At 38.1% G+C, this 23,327-nt stretch overlaps 1 protein-coding gene across 5 annotated transcripts in view; it reads right to left on the bottom strand.

Annotated features, from left to right (window-relative positions):
* CCSER2 (coiled-coil serine rich protein 2) overlaps positions 1–23,327 on the bottom strand; it is a 189,891-nt gene that overhangs the window by 79,609 nt on the left and 86,955 nt on the right. For all 5 annotated transcript variants that reach the window (XM_034931016.4, XM_014346506.6, XM_003828207.6 and 2 more), the window contains 3 exons: positions 21,095–21,185; positions 13,039–13,201; positions 161–356 (listed from right to left, as the gene is read on the bottom strand). In XM_034931016.4, the coding sequence (XP_034786907.1) occupies positions 161–356; positions 13,039–13,201; positions 21,095–21,185 (450 nt within the window). The remainder of the gene's footprint in view (positions 1–160; positions 357–13,038; positions 13,202–21,094; positions 21,186–23,327) is intronic.

Genomic DNA, 23,327 nt, shown 5'->3' with positions numbered 1-23,327 from the left:
TTTTTCCACAAAACTTTCTACTATATACTATTTACAAGCATTATTCTACAGAAATCTAAAAAGACATGAGAAACCCAATAAGTATTTTTTTAAAAAAACTAAAGTCAATCCATTTTGCAATTCAAAATATCAGAGCTGGAAATGTTCATTGTGTACTCACCTGATGCAGGAGACGTTTCAGTTTGAGTAACTGAGTTTTTACAGCAGTGCAATCCTGAACCATGTGCCGAAGGGTCATCTCATCCAGTATCACTGTATTTTCTGGTACATCAACAAACATCTTCTGAGCCTGGAAAAAGGGCATCCCTCCATAGCTTTCAAAATGACCCAAAGGAGATTCTCTATAGGGAGAGCCTCTGGAAGGGCAGGGAAGAAGGTGGAGGGAAAAGATATACAATACAATTTCAGAAAGAAATAAAGATAATGAAATTATTGCAGTGATTATTACAAATCACTTATCATTATCACCATGGCTCTGACTTCCACTCACCTCAGTCACTGATGTGTTTCCACAAAAGGCGCAATCAGCTGTAGTTTATTAAAACAATTATCTTCTGTATCCCCCATCTTTTGTGTATTTTACATACTGGAAGAATAAACCTTCTTTAGACACCGGAATAGAAACAATACTCTGGAAAGACTTTATGTGAAAAAGTTAAACTTATTCTTCCTTTTCTGCACTGACTGTTGTTCATTAGTTTTTAACTTTGTTTAACTTCTTAAATTGCACACCTTTTTTAGCCCCATAACGATGCTATCAACATTAACTCTCAGTTTGTGTACATCCTTGGACTCCCATTTCTTGAAAGTCTCAACAGGCAGTTAAGACGAATTTTTTGTTTTTATATTACTAATAAAGCATATTTTCCAATAAAGGTTACTTAAGCTTTTATAAAAGTTTTATATATACCGCATATTTCCTAATCTTACAGTGTATTAAAAAAATCTACTCTCAGTGAAACCTCGTCCCTACTAAAAATACAAAAAATTACCCAGGCATGGTGGCACGTGCCTGTAATCCTAGTTACTTAGGAGGCTAATGCAGGAGAATCCCTTGAACCTGGGAGGCGGAGGTTGCAGTGAGCCAAGATCGCACCACTACACTCCAAGCTGGGCAACAGAGTGAGATTCCGTCTCAAAAAAAAAAAAAAAAAAAAAAAACTACTCTAAAATTTTTTACATTTCCCTTCAGTTTCATACAATAACATACATGCTGAATAAGGAAAAAAATAAAAGTAATGTGTTTCATGGGAGTAAAAAGCAAAATATTTTAACCAGAAGTCATAGTTATAGCAATTTAAAAATTGCTACCTTAATTCCAGTTGGTTCTTAAACTGTGAGGAGAACTTTTTTTTTTGAGACAGAGTCTCGCTCAGTCATCCAGGCTGGAGTGCAATGGTACGATCTTGGCTCATTGTAACCTCTGCCTCCGGAGTTCAAGCGATTCTCCTGCCTCAACCTCCCGAGTAGCTGGGATTACAGGCACCCACCATCATGCCTAATTTTTGTATTTTTGTAGAGAGGGGGTTTCACCATGTTGGCCAGGCTGGTCTTGAACTTCTGACCTCAGGTGATCCACCCGCCTTGGCCTGCCAAAGTTCTGGGATTACAGGTGTGAGCCACCATGCCCGGCCGAGAACTTCTAATATATGTGAAATCGCACTCGCTGTCTCTCTCTCTCTCTCTCTCTCTCTGTGTGTGTGTGTGTGTGTGTGTGTGTGTGTGTATTTGGTTGGCTAGTTAGTAAGTAGAGACGGGTTGCTTAGGCTGGTCTTGAACTTCTAGCAAAATTTCAAGAAATAAGACATTGAAAAAATATTATCTCCAATATAATGGCTATTTTAAAATCAAGATTAAAATTAAATTCATAATGCATTAAATGTGCAAAAATTCCAATGCATTAAATTTCAACCATATTGAAAACATAGAAATATGGTTTCTACCAAATTTTCTAGCTTTTAACAAATATTCCCACATCTCTGAATTCTCAAATATTCAGTATGAGGTCGATTTTTACAAGATTATTTTTCTCTGAAACTACTTCTCATTAAGTACTTCAGGCCCAACTTTCTTTTAACCCAAGAAAAAGATTTTTAGAAATTTACAAACTGTTGATCTTATGATGCCACAGACAGCCTGAATCCTATTTATTCTTCAACTTCTTCCCTCAACACACCTGCCTCCCGCAGTGACTAGTGACTTCCTTTTTTTTTTTTTTTTGAGACGGAGTCTCGCTCTGTCCCCCAGGCTAGAGCGCAGTGGCGCGATCTCGGCTCACTGCAAGCTCCGCCTCGGGGATTCACGCCATTCCTCTGCCTCAGTCTCCCAAGTAGCTGGGACTACAGGCGCCCGCCAGCACGCCTGGCTAATTTTTTGTATTTTTAGTACAGACAGGGTTTTACCGTGTTAGCCAGGATGGTCTCGATTTCCTGACCTCGTGATCCGCCCGCCTCGGCCTCCCAAAGTGCTGGGATGACAGGCTTGAGACACCGCGCCCGGCTTTTTTTTTTTTTTTTTTTGAGACGGAGTCTCGCTCTGTCGCCCAGGCTGGAGTGCAGTGGCGTGATCTCGGCTCACTGCAAGCTCCGCCTCCCGGGTTCACGCCATTCTCCTGCCTCAGCCTCCCGAGTAGCTGGGACTACAAGTAACGCCACCACACTCGGCTAATTTTTTGTATTTTTAGTAGAGACGGGGGTTTCACCATTCACAGGGTGGTCTCGATCTCCTGACCTCGTGATTCGCCCGCCTCGGCCTCCCAAAGTGGTGGGATTACAGGCGTTGGCCACGGCGCCGGGCCCAGAGTGACTTCTTAATTCATACCTAATTACCTGAGATTCCCAAAGCATCCTACAATCTCATCTCCAAACCCACAACCTCTGAGTAGTCTTTGTCAGTCTCTCCATTCTGCCCTCCACTGTGCACACTTGATCTAGATAATTCCTCTTCATCTTAAATCAGCTGACACTACTTCAGAGAACACTTCCTTAAATCCCCTAAGGTAGGACTTGGCACTTCCACAGGTGTTTTTATAGCGACCTGTACTGTGTCCCATTATAGTATTTATTACAGTATACTTTGTTTGCAATTCAGGCCAAATTACAAACTCTATGAAGGAATGAACTGTGTACTCTTTTCCTTTGCATCTGAGTTTTTGGTTTTTTAGTTTATTTATTTTTTTGTTGTTCTTGTTTTTTTTTTTGCACTGAACGGGTAAGGAACATGTATTTTACCCACTAGAATTTTTTTTAAAAGCTTATATCTCCAAGATTCTAAAATTCTGTAGCTGTCACATGACAAAAGCACTGCTTTAGAACTATAATCTGAATAGCTAATAATCAAATTAAAAGGTACTTCTTATTTTGCCAAGTGAGAGAGCATTAGAAAGGGAATACACTGAAGGAGACTGGTCTGCAGGCTACGCCATGAGAATCAGGTATGGAATATGGACATATATTGACATAAATGTGATCCAAATGCATGGAACTAATAAATTTAAAATGTTTTAAGGAAGAGTCAACAAGTCTTGTTCACTAACTGAAACAAAGAACTGACATCTAGAAAAGCCACAATAGCCACCTCTCACCTCAGATTTAGGTTTAAATCCTATCTGACAGTAACTAGCTGTTGAAAATATTTATTATCTTTGGGCCATAGTTTCTTTAACTCTCAATGTTCTCTACTGCTCATTGAACAAAGTTTATATGCCTTAGGTTGCATTTCAAATACCTCCACCATGAGATTCAAAATTAACCCTGTATTTTCGCTTAGTACTGAAATGCTACTTCAGAAGCCCTTCCTGATCCCCTCAACTAGATAAAACTATCATTTTATGATCCTTAATTTGTTTCACAGCATAAACTAAAGAAACCTATATACTTTTCAACTCTAATTGGATTGTAAGCCCTTTGAAAACAGAGCCATATCTTATTCATTTTAATATTATCTGCATAGATGATTTGAGTCCAAATTCAGCTGCCACTTACTAGCCACACAACACACAGGGCAAGTTACCAAATCCCTCTATGCTTCATTTCCTAATCTATAAAATGGGCAAAATAACAATACTTGTCTCCTTAGGTTAGTATAAGACTTAAATGAGGTAATATATGTTAAAGTGCTTGGACTAATACATAACATATAGTAAATATTAAATAAAAATGACTTACTATAATATTATTATTAAGTTTCCAACCTCTTTATCTTGAAACATTTCTTCAAATAGAAGTATCAAAAGAATACTACAATGAACAACAATATACCCTTCATCTATATTTACCAACTGTTAAAATATTGACACATTTGCTTTGCATCTATGTATTTGTTGCTAAACCATCTGACAATAAATTAAAAGTGACATAAAATCCCACTGGGAGAAACACATGAAGTTTTCTGGGGAAAAAAAATCAATATAACAGAGAAATCTAAGAGACAGAAAGAGGGAAAGATGGAACAGAAAGCAAATATATAACAGGGATTATTTTCAGAAAATAAAAGGAGACTATGAAGATAGGAGGGAGCGGGAACACAGGACAGAAAGATAATGAAGATTTTAATCTCAGAATTTGAGATTTCAGATTCTGAGAAGATGATGCAGTTTCCACATTAAAAAATAAATCTCAGAATGGGAGGTAAAATCACTTTCTAAGACTAAAGACACAAATCCAGGGGCAAATGTGTAAGAAGGGTAATAAAAAATAAGAGATGAAGGGGGAATTACTGGCCAGAATCCCCCACATTAAGTTGATACATTTGTACTTCTGTATAAATTTTAACATTCATGAATTTCTAACAGAAACTCCGGTAGTGAAAGCAACATGAAGACTGCAAAGCTGCTGTGGCATGAACACACTAGAATGCTAGTAGCCATGTGTTAGTGAAGTGAGATCTTATGTGGCCGATCATAGCCCAGGCAGGCAGGTAAATATGAAGAAATGAACCATTAGAGATATGGGTGAAGGCAAAAATGAGTTCAGTGGTTTCAAAGGCATGAGAATGAAAGCCCACTGTCTCCAATATTATCTAACCTTGCTCTTTAAGTGCTGCCAATAAAATCAACAAGATAAAAAAAAAGATGCAAACTAGAGAAAAGAATCTTGAAGAGATAACTGTCTTTACCCACTTAAACTGAATTCACATACAGTAGCAGAACCTGATATTAAACCCACAAGCATACAAATCATTGTTGCATAATTATTTAATGCAGTTTTAAAGGAATTTCTCCAAATTCTATGGCTATACCCATATACTTACAAATAACTTTATTCTTCCCACTCCCAACAGAACTTCTTGATTACTAAGATGTGTGATTTCCTGCTAATCTAAAAGTTTATGATTTATAGGTTAGACTGGCAAGTGCAGATGTTTGTATATCTGTGTGTGTATACTTGTGTGTGTGTGTGTGTGTGTGTGTGTGTAGTGTGTGGGGTGGGGAGATTTTTCTTCTTCATTTCTTATGTAACCTGAGTCACAGTTTTGATTTCATAAAATCATTAGTGTTTCATCACCATTAATAAAAACTTTTTACTAAAAGTTAAATGTACGTATTTTTATGTTTGTGGTAACATTTTAAGACAATCCCAATCAAAATTTCAGCAAGTTATTTTGAGGATATTGGCAAGGTGATTCTAAATTCTTTATTAGAACAGGCAAAAGACCCAAAACATCCGAAACAATATTGAAGAAGAAGAAAGTCGAAGGCCTAACACTACTCAACTTCAAGACTTACTATACAAAGCTACAGTCATCAAAATGGCATGTGTGGTATTGGCAAAAGAACCGACATATCAACTGAATACAATAGAGAGCTCAGAAATAGACCCACATATACACAGTCAATTGATCTTTGACAAAGGAGCAAAGGCAATTCAAAACAGAGTATAAAAGATAGTCTTTTCAACAAATGAGACTAGAACTGGACATCTACAAACAAAAAGAATGACTTTAAATCTTTCACAAAAATTAAGTCAAAATGGATCAAAGGCCTAAATGCAAAATGCGAAACTATAAAATTCCTATAATATGAAAAGGGAGAAAATCCAGGTGACCTTGGATTTGGCAATGAGTTTTTTGGATATAATATGAAAAGTGCAACCCAAGAAAGAAAAAATGGATGTTGAAAATGTTAAAAATTTTTGAAAATCTGTCCTGCAAAAAGTACTATCAAGAGAATAAGCCACCGACTGGAAGAAATTATTTGCAAAACATATATCTGATAAAGGATTGGTATCTAAAATATACAAAGAACTCTTAAAACTCAACAAGAGAATAAACAACCCAATTTTAAAATGGGCAAATAGCTAGAGGCCATTATTCTAAGTGAATTAACGCTGGAAGAGAAAACCAAATACCACATGTTCTCACTTATAAGTGGGAGCTAAACATTGTACTCACAGACATAACAATGGTAACACAGACGCTGGGGACTACTAGACAGGGGAGGGAAAGAGGAGCAAGGGCTGAAAAATTGTTGGGTACTATGCTCACTACCTGGGTGATGGGATCATCTGTATCCCAAACCTCAGTATCACATAATATATCCATGTATATGTGACACAAACCTGCATATGTACCCACTGAATCTAAAGTAAAAGTTGAAATTATAAAAAATAAAAATGAGCAAAGATCTGAACAGACACATCACCAAAGAAGATATACAGATGGCAAATAAGCATGTGAGAAAATGTTCAACATCATTTATCATTAGGGAACTGCAAATTAAAACAACATTGAAATACCACTACATACCTAATAGTTAATGTCCAAAGCATAGTACCAAATGCTGATGAGGATATGGAGCAGCAACAGAAGCTCTCATTCATTGCTGGTGGAAACGCAAAAGGGTAAAGCAACTTTGGAAGACAGTTTGGCAGTTTCCTACCAAATTAAACATATGCTTCCCATATGACCCAGCAATAGTGCTCCTTGATATTTACCAAAATGAGGTGAAAAATGTATGCCCGTGCAAAAATCTGTATATAAATGTTTATAGCAGTTTTATTAATAATTGTTAAAACTTGGAAGCAACCAAGATGTTTTTCAGTAAGTAAATGAATAAACAAACTGTAGTACAGCCATACAACGAAATATTTTTCAGTAATGTTTTTTTGAGACAGGGTCTCTCTCTGTTGTCCAGGCTGGAGAGTGGGGTGATCTCGGCTCACTGCAGCCTCAACCTCCTGGGCTCAAGTGATCCCCCCACCTCAGCCTCCCAAGTAGATGGGACTATAGACACGTGCCACCACGCCCAGCTAATTTTTTTGATTTTTTTGTCAAGACGAGGACTCAATATGTGCCCAGGCTGTTCCTGAACTCCTGAACTCAAGCTATCCTCCTGCCTTGGCCTCTCAAAGTGCTGAGACTGCAGGCATGAGCCACTGCACCTGGCTAATTTTTTTTTTTTTTTAATGAGATATCAAGCCACAAAAATATATAGAGGAACCTTACATGTATTTTGGTAAGTGAAAGAAGCCAATCTGAAAAGACTATCTACTATCTGATTATAGCTCTCTGGCATTCTGGAAAAGGCAAAACTGTAGAAACAGCAAAAAGATCAGTATTTACCAGGAGTTCAGGAAAAGAAGGGAGGGATGAATAAGTGGAACACACAGAATTTGAAGGGTAGTGAAACTATTCTGTATGATACTGTAATGGTATGGCATTATACATTTGTCAAGGCCCATAGGATATACAAAACAGAGTGAACCCTAATATAAACTATGAATTTGAGTTAATAATAAAATATCAATATTGACTCATCAATTATAATACAATCATGCAAGATGTTAATCATAGGAGAAACTGTATCTAATGGAAGGTGAGAAAGCATATGAGAACTCTATTTTTGCTCAATTTTTCTGTAAACCCAAAGCTGCTCTAAAAAATAAAATCTATTAGTTAAAAGGAAAGAAAGAAAAATAAAGCATGACAAATGAAGAGAAACACTGCCAGAATAACAGAGATTTCTAAAACTCCATTCCTCCATTAAAGCACTAAGAACACTGGCAAATTTGTCAAAATCAACTTTTTCAGAACTCTAGAAATCAGCCAAATGCTTGCAACAACTAAGGAGCATTTAATCAATAAAAACTGCTGAATCTCAAAGAAACAGCAAGCTCTGTGGCATTTTAATTTATCCAATAGCCACACCCATCTCCTTACCTTTGTGGTAGCTTGAGAACCAAAAGCATTACAACAAGCATGGCAGCTGTGAAATCCAGCAGTCACTAGAGATTGGGGGACAAAATGGGTTTAGAACTCTCCAAAAAGCACCACTCCCAAAGAACTGCTAGGATTTGATCTCCCTGGCCGCTCCCTAGAAAAAGCCCATTCTCAGGAGTTGGTTTGAGCTGATTCAAAGCTTGTTCGGTAATTCCCTTATCCCTAGGGAATAAATCTTTAGGCACTGCTTAAAATCTCAGCTGCCTGAAATGGCAATATCAATTGGGACAAACAAGAAGCTGACCAAAAATCATAAAAGGAAAACCTGAGGAAAGAAATGTCCACAAGAGGCTTTGAAATGCTCCAATATAGTCTTGGGAATAGAGAAGAACATATACATGTATAGGCTGTGTATGTACATGCCAAGGAAATACTAGAGAATCCCCTAATCTTCCACCTTTGGCTGACTTTGAAACTCTGAACAAGCAGGAAGTGAAGGCCAAGGCAGAGCTGCAAACTACTTACAGGACTGCAGGTGTGCCTAAGCTGCAAACTACTTACAGGGACTGCAGGTGTGCCTAAGCAAACACACAGAGCCCCCTGGTGGAGGCTGGGAGACTTACTAGTTCAAGGCATTCAATGAAATCTCCATCCAACCATTAGCTGACCACTAATCAAACCAAGCAAAGACGTCAAATATTTTTTTAAAATACAGACTTTTTACAGAATCTGTCTAGAAAAGTCAGTAAACAACCACAAAAAAACACAACAACAAATCCTGGCCAGGGAGAAATCTGATTTAAGTAGTTTTCACATTATTTGTATTTTTTTTTTTTCAAATTTTTTGTGACAAGCAAGGAATGATGCTCATACATTCCCTTAGTTAAGTGGCCAGAGCGAAGTGGGGAGGGGCAGAAAGAACGTAACTAATGACCAAACATGTCCCAAATTTGATGAAAAACATTAATCTGTATATCTAGGAGGCTCAACAAACTACAGATATGATAAACTAAAAGAGAGGCGCATTATAATTTAACTGTTGAAAGCCAAAGAAAAAGTGAAAATCCTTAATGCAGAAAAAAAGCTGGGGGGGGGGGGGTGGTGGCAGGGCGGGGGGACTCATCATGTGGAAGACACGCTCAGTAACATTAACAGCCGATTTCTCATCAGAAAGCATGGGAGTTGAAATAGTACAAGGAACACTGCCAACCAAGAAGTCTACATCTGGCAAAACTATCCTTCAAAATAAAAGAGAAATTAAGACATTTCCAGATAAACAAAAACAGAGAATTTATTGCTAACACACCTTCCCTACAATATATAGTGAAGTTGGAGACTTGAACACCTCACTTTCAATAATGGACAGAACAATTAGAGATATATGAGAAGCAGAAGATTTAAGCAACATTATAAACCAACAAGACCAAAAAGACATCTACAGAATATCTATAAAAATTAAATGAGCAATCCAAAAAACTGCCACAAAGAAAAGCCCAGGCCCAAATAACTCCACTGGTCAATACTACAAAACATTCAAAGAAGAATTCACAAAAATCCTTCACAAACTCTTCCCAAAAGTAGAAGTGAAAGGAATACTTCCCAATTCAATCTGTGTGGTCCTGATATCAAAACAAGACAAGGATATCTCAAGAAGAAAAACAAAACAAAACTACAGACCAGTATTTCTTAAGTGTATATATATATATATATATATACACATACACACACACACAAAAAAAAATCTTCAACAAAATACTAGCAAACTGAATCATACAACATACCAACACAACACGCAACATACCAAAGAATTATATACCATGACCAAGTGGACGTTTGCCAAGAAATGCAAGGTTGGTTCAACATCTGAAAAACAGTCAATGTATTACTCCACATTAGTAGAATGAAAGCGGAAAAAAAAGATGATCTCCATAGACACAGAAAAAGTAATTGACAAAATCCAACACCCTTTCATGATAAAAACACTCAACTATCCATGAATGGAAGGGAACTTCAAACTGATAGAAAGTCTCTTTTAAAATCCACAGCTAACATCACATTAACAATAAAATATTTAAAATATTTATTTTCCCCCAATATCAGAAACAAGACACACCTATTGGCTTTCACCACTTCTACTCAACAGAGGTTGTAGCCATAGCAATTATGCAAAAGATAAAAAGAAATTTTTATCCAAAATGGAAAGGAAAGGGTAAAAACTATTTGCAGATAACATATCTTGTATATAGAAAATCCCACAGCTGGGGTGCCCAAGCCCCTAACCAGGGACCAGTACCAGTCTGTGGTCTGTTAGGAGCCAGGCCACACAGCAGGAGGTAAGCAGAGGGCATGCATGTAAGCATTCCTGCTTATCTGACAGGAGTTCCACCTCCTGTCGTATCAGCGGCAGCATTAGATTCTCATAGGAGCACGAACCCTATTGTGAGCTGCGCATGCAAGGGATCTAGTTTGAACACCCCTTATGAGAATCTAACTAATGCCTGATGATTTGAGGTGGAAGAGTTTCATCCCAATCCCAAAACCATCCCCCAACCTCCCACCCATGGCCTGTGGAAAATTTGTCTTCCAGGAGACTGGTCCTTGGTGCCAAAAAGGTTGGAGACCACTGTCCTACAGGACTAAGCAAATAGAGGGTTAAATGACTCATGTATATGAACACTGCAGCCACTCAGGACTGCAGCAAAGCTTATAATAAAGAGGGAAAGTGGGATAAGGGCCAAGCCTTTTGTAAGCTCCAGGTAGGAACCAGTAAAGAAGAGTTGATACAGCCAAATGCCCTAAGTCTCAAAAAATGGGACTTACAATCACTTCCTTTAGAAGTGACAATGAGAAATGAGGACAAAAACCCCATCTCTAAACAGTGAAGTATTAGGGTGACTGGAAAATAAGAATCTTTGGTGTAAAAATGTTACTGGGGAAGTAGTATATTTGGGAAAGAGCTAGGTTTCAGTTATGATTAGGAGAATGTAGGTGAAGAGATGAAGAATGTGAGTTTGCTAGGATATGAGAGAATTCCAGATAGCATATCAAAAGGTGTAGAAAAAAAGGAGGTCTGGGCAGAAAAGAAGAGAGGAAGATTAGGCCAGGTAAAAAGACAGAGCAGTATTACGATGAGAACATGAGTGGATGTATTAGTTCTCAACCACCAGTCTTCCCAACACCCCTGAGTTACGGATAAGGCACGATCCTATAACTAATGACAATAATAATGGGAGTTAAGGGACAGAAGAAAGCGAAGCAATACTCAGGAAGTTTTAGAATGGAAACAGGACTTTTGCACATGCAATATTGAAAAGGCCCTGGGGCTAGTATACCCAAACCTTTCTAATATTAAGGCACAGAGAGAAATTAATAGTTTTAAGGTATGCTGGGGTAAGGCTCGTCTTGGAGGAGGTTTCTTTTTGTACCACCCATCCCATAACTTGCTGAGGTGGATGTAGGTGTCTCAAAACCAGCACCAACACCCCAAAGATTGAGAGTTTCAATAAACGGATCAATCTATAACCATTCACAACAAACCAGTGTACCTCAGCCCAATTGTTGGGAAGTTCTGTGCTAAGTCAGTCAAATTAGCAACCCCTAAGAATGCTGTGCATTTTTCCCTCCTCAGTAAGGATCACTCATGTGGATGATCCACACCATAGTCCCTTAAAATACACTAAGTAGAAGGGATTTGTGATCATGTTTTGGAAAATGGCTACATATTATATCTTTTACCACCTTTTGCAAAATCACAGTACTATATTTATACACAAAAGCACAATTGAGTCCATTTAAAAAATGTTTATCATCTACTCATTCTCATACTAATTTGACCAGGGACCCTCTCTTTTCTTACAACTGCTGACATCCAAGGAACACAGTTGTTTGAAAATGTTGCTTAACTTTTCTGACAAATTAATTCAGGAAAAAAACACATCCTTTATCTTATGCGTACTGTATATGTTGTAATAAATCGAATTTTATTCTTTGCTTTTGCTGCAAAGAATCTTAGAATCAATTTTTTCCCTCACTTTAGGAACTACACAACACCATGTTTTTCTTCCATTATTTCTTTAAACCAATTGTACTATTTGTATTGTAAATGCGCTCCAAAATGACCTGAAATCCCTGTAGAATGAGATAAGAAAGTGAAAAGGAAAAACTAATAACTTCCACAGAGTGCCTACTGTAAACTAGACACTACTCTAGGCACTTTTATCCCTGATTCTCAAACACTGAGAGAAAGATATTATTAATTATGTTTTAAAGATAGTAAAGTGAAGTAGAGACGGTTTAAATAAATTATCTAAGCTTGCAAAGCTAATCTGCGCCAGGTCAGGTTTTGATTCCAGGTTTGAATGACTACCGAGCCTCATTACAAAATAAGATCTGACCAATTTAAAGACTATCCTCTACTTTGAGAAAGAAAAGACTAAATAGTACCTTCAGCACTAAACAGTACCTTCTTCTGTTTTTAATGGTACTTGTGGAATTTTTAAATTTTAACTTATTACATGAGCAAAAGACCAATCACTTGGCACTAATTTTAAATATTATTTGGAAAAACTAAGAAATTTAACACAGTTAACATTTAATCATTTCCAAATGACAGCTAGAAAATCATACCATAACTTGAAGTCCAAAAAGCAGATATAAATAGAGTATTTATATTTAAGATAAAACTAATGAAAAAATATTTGGGCCAAAAAGAACAAATTAGACATATTATTCCAATTAGTACCACATAAAACTTGAAGTGCTTTTTGGTGCCTCTAAAAACAAACCAGACAAAAACAGGTTTTTTGAGGGTTCTGGGAAAGGGAGAATTATAATTCAAAATCAGAGGACAGCAAATGAAATCTAAGTCAGAACAGTACTTACCTGCTCAAGTCACTTTTTCCATGGTGATGATAGTGGTCAGGGTGGCTGAGGTGGTAATGCTCCTGTCCACTCCACCTCTGGGGTGGCCTTTTCCAAAAACCTTCCTGAGGCTGCCGAACATTTCTGTCTGGTCGGTCAAAGCGGTTCATATTGTCACACTCCACTAGACAGATTCAAAAGCAAAAGACTATAAACATGTACATACTCCATAAAAGTTGACTCTTATAGCTTGATAATTAAATGCTGTAAATAAAATAAAAATAATAGTTTTAAAATATCAGCCATTTATGTTAATCACAATATCAAGATTTCTAAAAGCATAACCAGTTCTTCTGGTGAAAACTGAACTTAATATTATTCAAAATGAAGTAAATTATAATACTTTTACATTACAGTCATGTAAACAATTAACTGCCACACTGTTTTAAAACAGGCAAATTAACCTTGAAATCAACATTATACATTTTAAACACTCATAATCAGTTTTAGGTGGTTTTCATCACTGTCACAAGTTGGCTCTGATTTCAGAATGAAAATGACAGGAAACAGCAGATTTTTAAGAGAACTCATTCCTATAAAGGACTGCTACAATTAATTTTCACTGATCTCAAGAAGCACAAATTAACTTTTCATCACAAACAAATCACACTTTTAAAATTAAGCTCACATTTTCGGAAAGTAAGACGCTTCAATCTGCCTGCAGTAAGAGCTTGTTCAAAAAGTCTAAAATGCCACTGAAAACAAAGCCAGTAGTTTGCAGCAACAAACAGTACACTCCCTTAAATCCAAATACCACAAAAACACGAAAAGAATCTCTTTGAAACACCCCAAGCTTCTTCACTTACCCAAATACTTTTTCCTCACATATCTGAGCACTCACTAAGAGAGTTACTTTGCACAAGGGAGACATTGTGTTACCGGCTGCCTACTCAGACATAGTTGTACCCAAGGCACTGCTGAACAGGCCTTCCTTCCTGCTCAAAACCCAGCCCTCCCTGTGGGAAGCAAGCCCAGTTTGCCCTGTGACTCCATCTTCACTCAGTGCTTACATAGCTACTGACTTAGGACGGTTACTAAAAATACTGCTAAACACTAACCCAAGCCACAAAACAGGAAAGGTTTCTCTAGTCTGAGAACTACTACATGAGAAAGTTCAAGTCCTGCATGTTCAGAATTCCTTGTAATAAAAAGCTATAAAAATCAACGTAATCCCCATTAAAAAAAAAAAAAACCTTGCTTATTTAAATTACTGTTTCACTGAACCAAAAACCTGAATTTGAAACATGACGAGTGTTTCATTACAGTATACCGGATAAAAACAAACTTTGGCATTCCAAAAAAGGATATTGTAGTTTAAAAAGTATAGATGTTCAGTTCTCATACATACTGAATTCATTTTAATGTATTTCCTCTAAATGTATAACAATTTAAAACATTTTTAAAAGGACACTGAAATTTTGTTTATATTCATTATAGTCACCTTGAGGAAGAAAATATACATTTAATAATGTGAAAAAAGAATTTTTGTTCATGTTTTAAAAGAAGCCTTACATTTGAACTTATTTCTATTTGTTGTCATCTTACAGGAATAAACCAAGTTTTTTTTTTTTTAAGTTCAGTTATAGAAAACTTCACAAATAAAGGCATGGTGACCATTATGTCCAAAAATGTCAGAAGTAGAAAATAAGATAGCAAAAGAAAATTTAAAGTAATCATCTCGAGAAGGTTTTTCTTTTTGTTTGAGACAGGGTCTCAATCTGTCATCCAGGATAGAGCATAGTGCTGCAATCATAGCTCACTGTAACCCCAAACCCCTTAGCTCAAGTGATCCTTCCACCTCAACCTCCAGAGCAGCTAGGACTACAGGCACAAGCCGCCACGGAGAGTCTTTTTTTTTTTTTTTTTTTTTTTAAGAGATGGGGACTTGCTATGCTGGCCAGGCTGGTCTCAAAATCCTGGCCTCAAGGGATTCTTCCACCTCAGCTTCCCAAAGTGCTGGGCTTACAGGCATGAATCACCATGCCCAGGCTTCAAGGTTTAAAATTGCTTTTAGCTTAGTGCCTTTAGCAACATCATATATAAATTCATATTTGTATTATATTCATAGATTCAGTTAAGACCCAGTTAAGTATTTCTACATGGTATTAAAATGTTTCTTTAGCTTAAGTAACTCTATATAACGAAGGGATAATCTACATTTAACTGTTCTGAATTCATATTTTTTCTCAATTCAGGAAAGAGAAATTCCACTCACTCCCAAAGCAAGAAATATTGTCCAAAAAACCACTTGATAGGTTATTTGAATGATATCCACACAGTCCACACAGAGGAAGAAGCAAGCAAATCGGGCGAATAGGCCAGGAGATGGGTTAAATATTGTGAGCAATTACAATGTAGAAACTGATGTGGTGCTTTTGTATTTGCTAAAAGTTATGGGCTCCACATATAGACTCCAAATTGAGGAATCTTTATTGAAACTTGAACTCAAACATGGACATAATGGTAAGTAAGCATTAGAAGCAAACATTTGCCATAACCACAAAAGATTAATGTTCAAACTGAGACAAGGTGGGCTTAAACTCTAGAGAAATGACTGCTCCAAGATTCTGCAGGAAGTATCATGTTTAACTTCTCAAGGCATCCATCAATCACGTGTTTATATATTTTTAAATGCTGTTAAGAAGATAATGTGGAATAACACTGCTGATGGTTTCTTAGAAAAGATTAAAGGTTCCCTGACAAAATAACTGAAACAATAGAGAAGAAAAGAGAAAGCAAACAAAATTACAAGACAGAGACAAATTCAGTTTCCAGAGACAATTTTTTTTTTTTTTTTGACATGAAGTCTAGCTCTGTTGCCTAGGCTGGAGTGCAGTGGCATGATCTTGCCTCACTGCAGCCTCCGCCTCCCAGGTTCAAGCTATTCTCCTGCCTCAGCCTCCCGAGTAACTGAGATTACATGCACACATCACCACGCCTGGCTAATTTTTTCTGTTTTTAGTAGAGAAGGGGTTTCACCATGTTGGCCAGGCTGGTCTTGAACCCCTGACCTCAAGTGATCCACATGCCTTGGCCTCCCAAGTGCTGGAATTACATGCGTGAGCCACTGCCCCTGACCCAGAGACTGATAAATTTAAATTTAAAACAGGACAGATAAGATTAAGAAAGAAAAGTCCCTCTGAATGTGTGTAATACCATAAGGAATGATGGTGGCTTGTGGCAAACTAAAGAAAAAAACTGGTGAACTTCAAGGTATCCCAGTTCAAAAACCCAATGTGCTGATCACAACCAGATGCAGATGCAGGTGAGACTGGGCCCTAACTATGAGTTGAGAACCCCAGCTAGAGAAAAATATAGGCCTTCTGAAGGAAGTCTTTAGCATGAGATAAGAAATAAAGAAGAAAAAAGTATGATTAGCAAAGTATTCTGAGGGGGAAGTCAAGCACCAAATTTTCTGTTTTACCCTTAAGCTCAAAAATAAATTTCTCTAAATATTAAAGGACAACCTTACAAATGTTTTATTGATACAGGCACTAAAATATCAACCTTAGAGCCCGCAACTGTTAGCTTACACTCAGGGTCACCAAAACACTCAGGTGTGGACTTCTCTGTTGGGGATCAGAACATGATACTACAAAGTGTGGCACTTTGGCAAGATGAGTACTTTGAACTGAGGGAAACTGGAAATGCCTCAGAGGCAAGGTCTTTCAGATCTACCTATCCTCCTGTTTCCTGCCCTTCTTCCTTCTGCAAAGTGAGTTACAGAAACCAGAATTCCTCTCCCCAAGGCAGGTCATAGAAACTAAAAATCCTCTCCCTCAAAGGAAGCCCTAAAACCTAGAAAGGTCACTCACTCTCTTTTCCTTTCTTCCTTGAAGACCCTCATTCCAGAGGGGTTCTGCACCATACCTGGGAGGCAGGAATACTACAGAGAATCTGAACAGACAGGCCTTGCTGGGTCACCCTCCCCGCCCTCCATCTATCACCATTAGATCATAACCTTTTGTCCAATCACATTTCTATACAGCTGTCCATTCTTTACCAAGCCTAAGCATAAAATTAGGGTTTTCCCTAGGTCTTTGGGTCTTCATTTCTGAAGAATCCCGTGTCATGTACCATTTTGATTAAATAAATGTGTTCCACTTTTTTTGTTAACCTGTCTTTTGTTATAGGTGTGTCAGTCATGACCCTTAAGATGGTTGAGAAAAAGTATCATACTTTTCTGCCCCTACATTCTCTGACATGGTTTGGCTCTGTGTCCCCACCCAAATCTCACCTTAAATTGCAATAATCCCCATGTGTAAAGGGCAGGACCAGGTGGAGATAATTGAATCATGGGGGCAGTTTCCTCCATGATGTTCTGGTGATAGTGAGTTCTCATGAGATCTAATCATTTTATAAGGGGATTTTCCCCCTTTGCTCAGCACTTCTCTCTCCTGCTGCCATGTGAAGAAGGACATGTTTGCTCCCCCTTCCAGCATGACTGCAAGTTTCCTGAGGCCTCCCCAACCATGCAGAACTGTAAGTCAACTAAACCTCTTTCCTGTATAAATTACCCAGTCTCAGGCAGTTCTTTATAGCAGCGTGAGAATGGATTAATACAATCTCCAAAAACTTTCCTCCAATAACAGTCTCCAAATCCTAACCCACGAAAGTCCAGAAAACATTTGACCAACATTCTCTCCTTATTTTTGCTACTACATATGCCACATTTAATAGGGAAAGATTAACTGCACAAATGCATTCACCAGAAAAATACTCTCCTCATGGCTTCTTCCATGAAATGACAATCTGACAATTGTCATTCATAATGAGGTCACAGCAAACTTGTATCCAAATTAAAGATTTCAGTGAGGTGCCACTCTTCTGTGGGCCAAAACTCCACTGATACTGGGAGAATTAGTGGCAATTCATTATAGTTCATAGTGACCAATCTAAACCTTTTTTTTTTTTTTTTTTTTTTTTTTGAGATGGAGTCTCGCTCTGTCGCCCAGGCTGGAGTGCAGTAGCGCGATCTCGGCTCATTGCAATCTCTGCCTCCCGGGTTTAAGCGATTCTCCTGCCTCAGTCTCCCAAGTAACTGAGACTACAGGCACGTGCCTCCACGCCCGGCTAATTTTTTGTGTTTTTAGTAGAGACAGGGTTTCACCATGTTAGCCAGGATGGTCTCAATCTCCTGACCTTGTGTTCTGCCCACCTTGGCCTCCCAAAGCGCTGGGATTACAGGCATGAGCCACCACGCCTGGCCCCCATCTAAATCTTTATCAAACCTGCATAATATCATCAACAACCAGAAGCTATAAAGGACTAAAACCTGTAGTGGAAAGCACATTATTAGACTCCCTAAACCTCTATCAGTCCCTGTAACATTCTCATCCTCCCAGCCAAAAAACTGTAATGGGTGTGTATAATCGTTCGGGACTTAAGAGCCATAAAAAGAAAAATTTCCCACTTTCCTATAGTACCAAACATAGATACTATTTTATCTTTGGTGCCTCAGGAGGCTACATATTTTAGATCCATGTTCTTACATGCTTTCTTTAATGTTCCTTTACTCAAAATAGCCAATAGTTGTTTGCCTTCTTCTAGAAAAATCTAAAGTAGTGTTTATGTGGGATGTTCCCAAGAGTTCCCTCCTACTTTTCACAAGTCCCCAATCAAGACCTCAAAGACTAAATTTCCCTGTGATTCTACTTTTATCTAATATTTGGGTAACTTTCTGTTGTCTGCTAAAGATAAGGCAGGCTCTAAGATCCTTTCTTTCTACTTCCACTCAGAAAGGGCATAAAGTTTCCAAGAGAAGTTGTTATAATTCTGTCAAAGTAAAATGCATTACCTAGCATGTGATTTATTCCGAGGAAGTAAATCCCTCACTCCTCACTACCAGCCCTAAAAATTACCATTAACTTTCCCAGATCATCAAGTCGCATTATTCTTCCCCTATAACTTTCCAATGGTTTATGTTTTTCCTCTGTGTTCTACAATATTTTTCTACTTGATCTTTCAAGTCACTAATTCAGATTCAATAGCAGTGATGCTTTCTGTCATTTACTGAATAAACTGTTCTGTTGGGAAGTCTTGTCTTTTAACTCCAGAAAGAATTGTGCTGCAATTCAATCTAAGTGATTATCTCCTTTGACTACTCTAATCCTCAGGGTTCTGTCATTTTCCTTGTTCTTCCTCAGTGTTGCCTGTGATTTTTTTCTTTTTCAGCACTAGAACTCAGCTGTTTGCCAGAGCATACTAAGCGACAGCAGAACCACAAAAAGGTGTAACATCCTCTGTCTCTGTGAGACAGTGGTGGATACTGTCCTCAACTTTTCATTCTCTCCTTACAGAATTATACATGCAATGTCCTCTATCATGTGCAGAGCCTTCATTATGAAGAGTACACTTCCCAGTCTCAAAGGTGTTAGGTTTGGCCATGTTACCTGCTTTGGCCAAAAGAATGTGCTTAGAAATAAGTGTCCTCTGTGAATGAAGATAGTTGTCAGGTTAGCTCCAGGGGTGTGGGTGTTTTTCTTTATTTTATTTTATTTTTGTTTATTTATTTATTTATTTTTTTGAGAAGGGAGCTGGTTTTATTTTAATTTTATGGGCTCCTTTCTCCCGTTTTTTGGTGATCTAACTGCATTGGTTAAAAGCAGCTAAGCAGTTCTTTAGAATACGCTCTCTAACCAAATCTAACTTTATTTAGACAATGTAGATGGACAAGCTTGACTGTTTGAACTAAAATGGGAACATTAAACAAATATCACAGCCCTCACTAACAACATTGTGACTTTGCTGTCAAGTGTAGATTCCCCTCTTCAAAAAATCTTGTGACCATTTCGTATGGCTTATCTGGAAACTTCTGTAAATCTTACGTTTTAGTAAAATATTTTTTGTTATTCTAAAAAAAATGTGCTAGTTCTTAGCTAAGACTTTAAGAGACATAATATGCATGTTTCTGCTCATCCTGATGCATTTCTGCTGTCGTGAGAACAACCTGCCCCACAGTGGTCCTGGTCTCAAAATGAAGAAACATGGAATAGACCTCAAGCTAGTCCCATAGCCTGAGCTTCCCAGCTAATCCTTAGATCCATGAATGAGAAAAATAAATGTTTATTTTGAAAGCAACTGAGATTTTGAGAATGCCATACAGCATTCTGGCAGGAAAAATAAAAGCCTCACCAGTATGACAAATATAAGCTTGTAGTAAAGCAGCAAAGCAGGCTACTAACACCCCAGTGAAGCACTGGAACAGACACCTCCCCTCTCTGAAATATTCCTTGCATTTTTCTAGCACCATGGATAAAAGGATCCCACTCACCATTTTCACTTTATTTCCAGCCCATGGAGGCCTGTGAGACCAGGCAAATGTTGATTGACAGGAAATTCTCAGATTTCTAAGGGCAGCCCTCTCCCCAGGAGTATCCCCATTTCAACCTTTGCCTCCAGGGCTTTTTTATGCTGGTTTCTGGTTCTCCAACAGTCTTTAAGATAAAAAAATCCTACAAGTGCTATGTCACTGGAGCGAAAAGAACCTAAGGCCCCTCTCCCATATGGATTACCTAAAGCCTCACCCCAGCAGTTACTTGGCTCTAGAGAGAAAGATAGACTAGAATTGGGAGTAAAATGTACAGAATGATCCATTCAGAAGGTCATCACTTTCCCAGAATTAATCTCTATAAAATATTTATCAAATTAAGATATTATAGTGTTTCACAAGTAAGATGGTATGTTTCTGTAAATACATTTCTTCCTAAAATCAAAATGAGATAAAGGGAGGAAAAACTGGGTACATACACAGAAAAAAAGACAACTCTTACCTGCAACTTACTTTATGGTATACAATGTTATTGGATGATAGAGAATTATATCTAAGACTTACAAAATCAGGTTTTAAATATTTAAGTTAGTTTGCAAATGAACCTATTTTACCTCACTTAAGACTGATTCTCAGTCTGAAAGGCTCCATTAAGATTAAGAAGTCTGCAAGTAACAAATATCAAATTGGCTACAGTCGAGTAGCTCAAGTATATACCTCTGAAGGTTCAATATTGTCTCAACTTACCATTTTCAAGAGGTGCATCCTCAGGCAGATCCACATCAAGCATAAGATCATCATCCTCAAGGTCACATGATTCAAGATTATTCAAAATATCCTGTGAACAAAAGCAGTAAAAAATATACCATAATCTAGCTCTAAGGATATGTCAACCATTATTTTTTAAAATCGAACTATATGATATCCTGAATTCACTCATTATCTGCACTGAAAGAATAAAATAGGTTTTCAAATTTTTTAAAAATAAAAATAGATTCAACTAGTTTAAATAAGCTATTTCTAACATCCTTCTCCTAGTCTTCCTCCTAGTCTTTCCTCCCCAACAGATTTTTATTTTCATATTTAAAAACTTTAAGTCCATGTTTTTAACATCTTCCCTGGTAAAATACTGAAGAATCAAAAATAGTAAAGAATTGCCCAAAATTTATTCATAATTGGTATAAGAGGTGAGAGGCTGTTCTATTATTTCCAGGGATTGGACCACTTACATAAATAATAAAATAAGTCTTTAACAATGTGGTTATTCCATTTCCTTTCTTGTGCCAAACCCATCTCCTGTTACCATTAAGCACTCTGTCACCTCCTTGGCTTGACTCAATTTGTTCTTTTTCTATGATAAGACTAGACTATTCAAACTAGCATATGCAGTCCCTGCTGGCTTTTATTTGCAATCTTACTAGCTATTATCTCTTCTTAAAAAAGTAGTGTTTTATTTTCAAAGACTGTTGTTCTGAAGCCTAAAGAACTGAATAAACAAAAACTAAGGTTAAGGTAATAAACTCAGTTTGACCTATAGCCCACTGGTGCGTCCTTACAATGCAAGAATGAATCCAAATATCATAAGACCTTTCCTTAGTATATACAAGTAAAAAGATCAAAAGTCCAACAAACTTTTAAAAGACTGAGACATCACGGTCATAAAAAACTCTTTTTTTTTTTGAGACGGAGTCTCGCTGTCACCCAGGCTGGAGTGCAATGGCGCGATCTCGGCTCACTGCAAGCTCCGCCTCCTGGGTTCACGCCATTCTCCTGCCTCAGCCTCTCGAGTAGCTGGGACTACAGGCGCCCACCACCATGCCTGGCTAATTTTTTTGTGTATTTTTGGTAGAGACGGGGTTTCACTGTGTTGGCCAGGATGGTCTCGATCTCCTGACCTCATGATCTGCCTGCCTCGGCCTCCCAAAGTGCTGGGATTACAGACTTGAGCCACCGCGCCCAGCCAAAAAAACTCTTATAGAAGGGAAATATCTACTTTATTACAGACAATATGAATAAAATTAAAACTGTTTCTTATGTTGGGTGTTCCATGCAAATACATTCAATTTTGTGTTGGGCCCTCCAAAGACTAAAAGTAACTAGAAAAATTATTTGAAAAACAAAATCTCTGGAAATTTTTTTTTCATTTTTAAAAACTCCATTGCAGAATGTTTGACATGCAATTAAACTGTACACATTTAAAGCAAACAGGAGAGAGTGCCAAGATGGCCAATTAGAAGCAGTTACGGTCTGCGGCACTCATGGAGAGGAATGAAAGCAGTGAGTGAACTCAGCACCTTCAACTGAAATATCCAGGTTCTCACACTGGGACTGACTAGACAAACAGCCTCACCCACAGAGAATGAAGAAAAGCAGGGTGGGGCAACAGTCCACCCGGGAGCAATGTGGAGCCAAAGGAACCCCCAACCTCTGCCAAGAGAAGTGGTGAGTGATTGTGCAATCCCACCTGGGGAAACCACACTTCTCCCACAGGTCTTTGCAACCAGCGGATAAGGAGATCCTCTCATAAGCCCATGTCACCAATACACAGAGCTGTGTGGCGTCCAGGTAGAGCAGCAGCTTGGGCACACACACAGAGATACATGAGTTTTGCATATTCCACCCCCGGGATTCCCAGCAAGGCAGATCTGTCCCTACATACCACTAGGAGTGGAGCTGAATCCAAGGATCCAAGCAGCATCGATCTGCAGGCCCACTTGCACGGCACCTTACATGTTAAGACCCACTGACTTGGAATTCCAGCCAGCCAGCAGTGACAAGGAGTCTGCCTGAGAAGGACTGAGTTTCCAGGAGGAGGGGCAGCCGCCATCTCTGCCGTCTGGTCAACTCAGCTGATCCAGTCTGCTGGCTCAGGAGAGTCCAGACCGTCCGAACAAGAAAGTGTCCCCCACAATGCAGCACAGCTGTGCTAACAAAAAGCAGCCAGACTACTTCTTTAAGTAGGTCCCTGATCCTGTTTCTC

The sequence above is a fragment of the Pan paniscus genome, chromosome 8 (assembly GCF_029289425.2).
Source record: "Pan paniscus chromosome 8, NHGRI_mPanPan1-v2.0_pri, whole genome shotgun sequence".
In the NCBI taxonomy this organism is placed as follows: domain Eukaryota; kingdom Metazoa; phylum Chordata; class Mammalia; order Primates; family Hominidae; genus Pan; species Pan paniscus.
The sequence above is the reverse complement of the archived record's forward strand: the minus strand, read 5'-3'. Positions and strand labels throughout refer to the sequence as shown.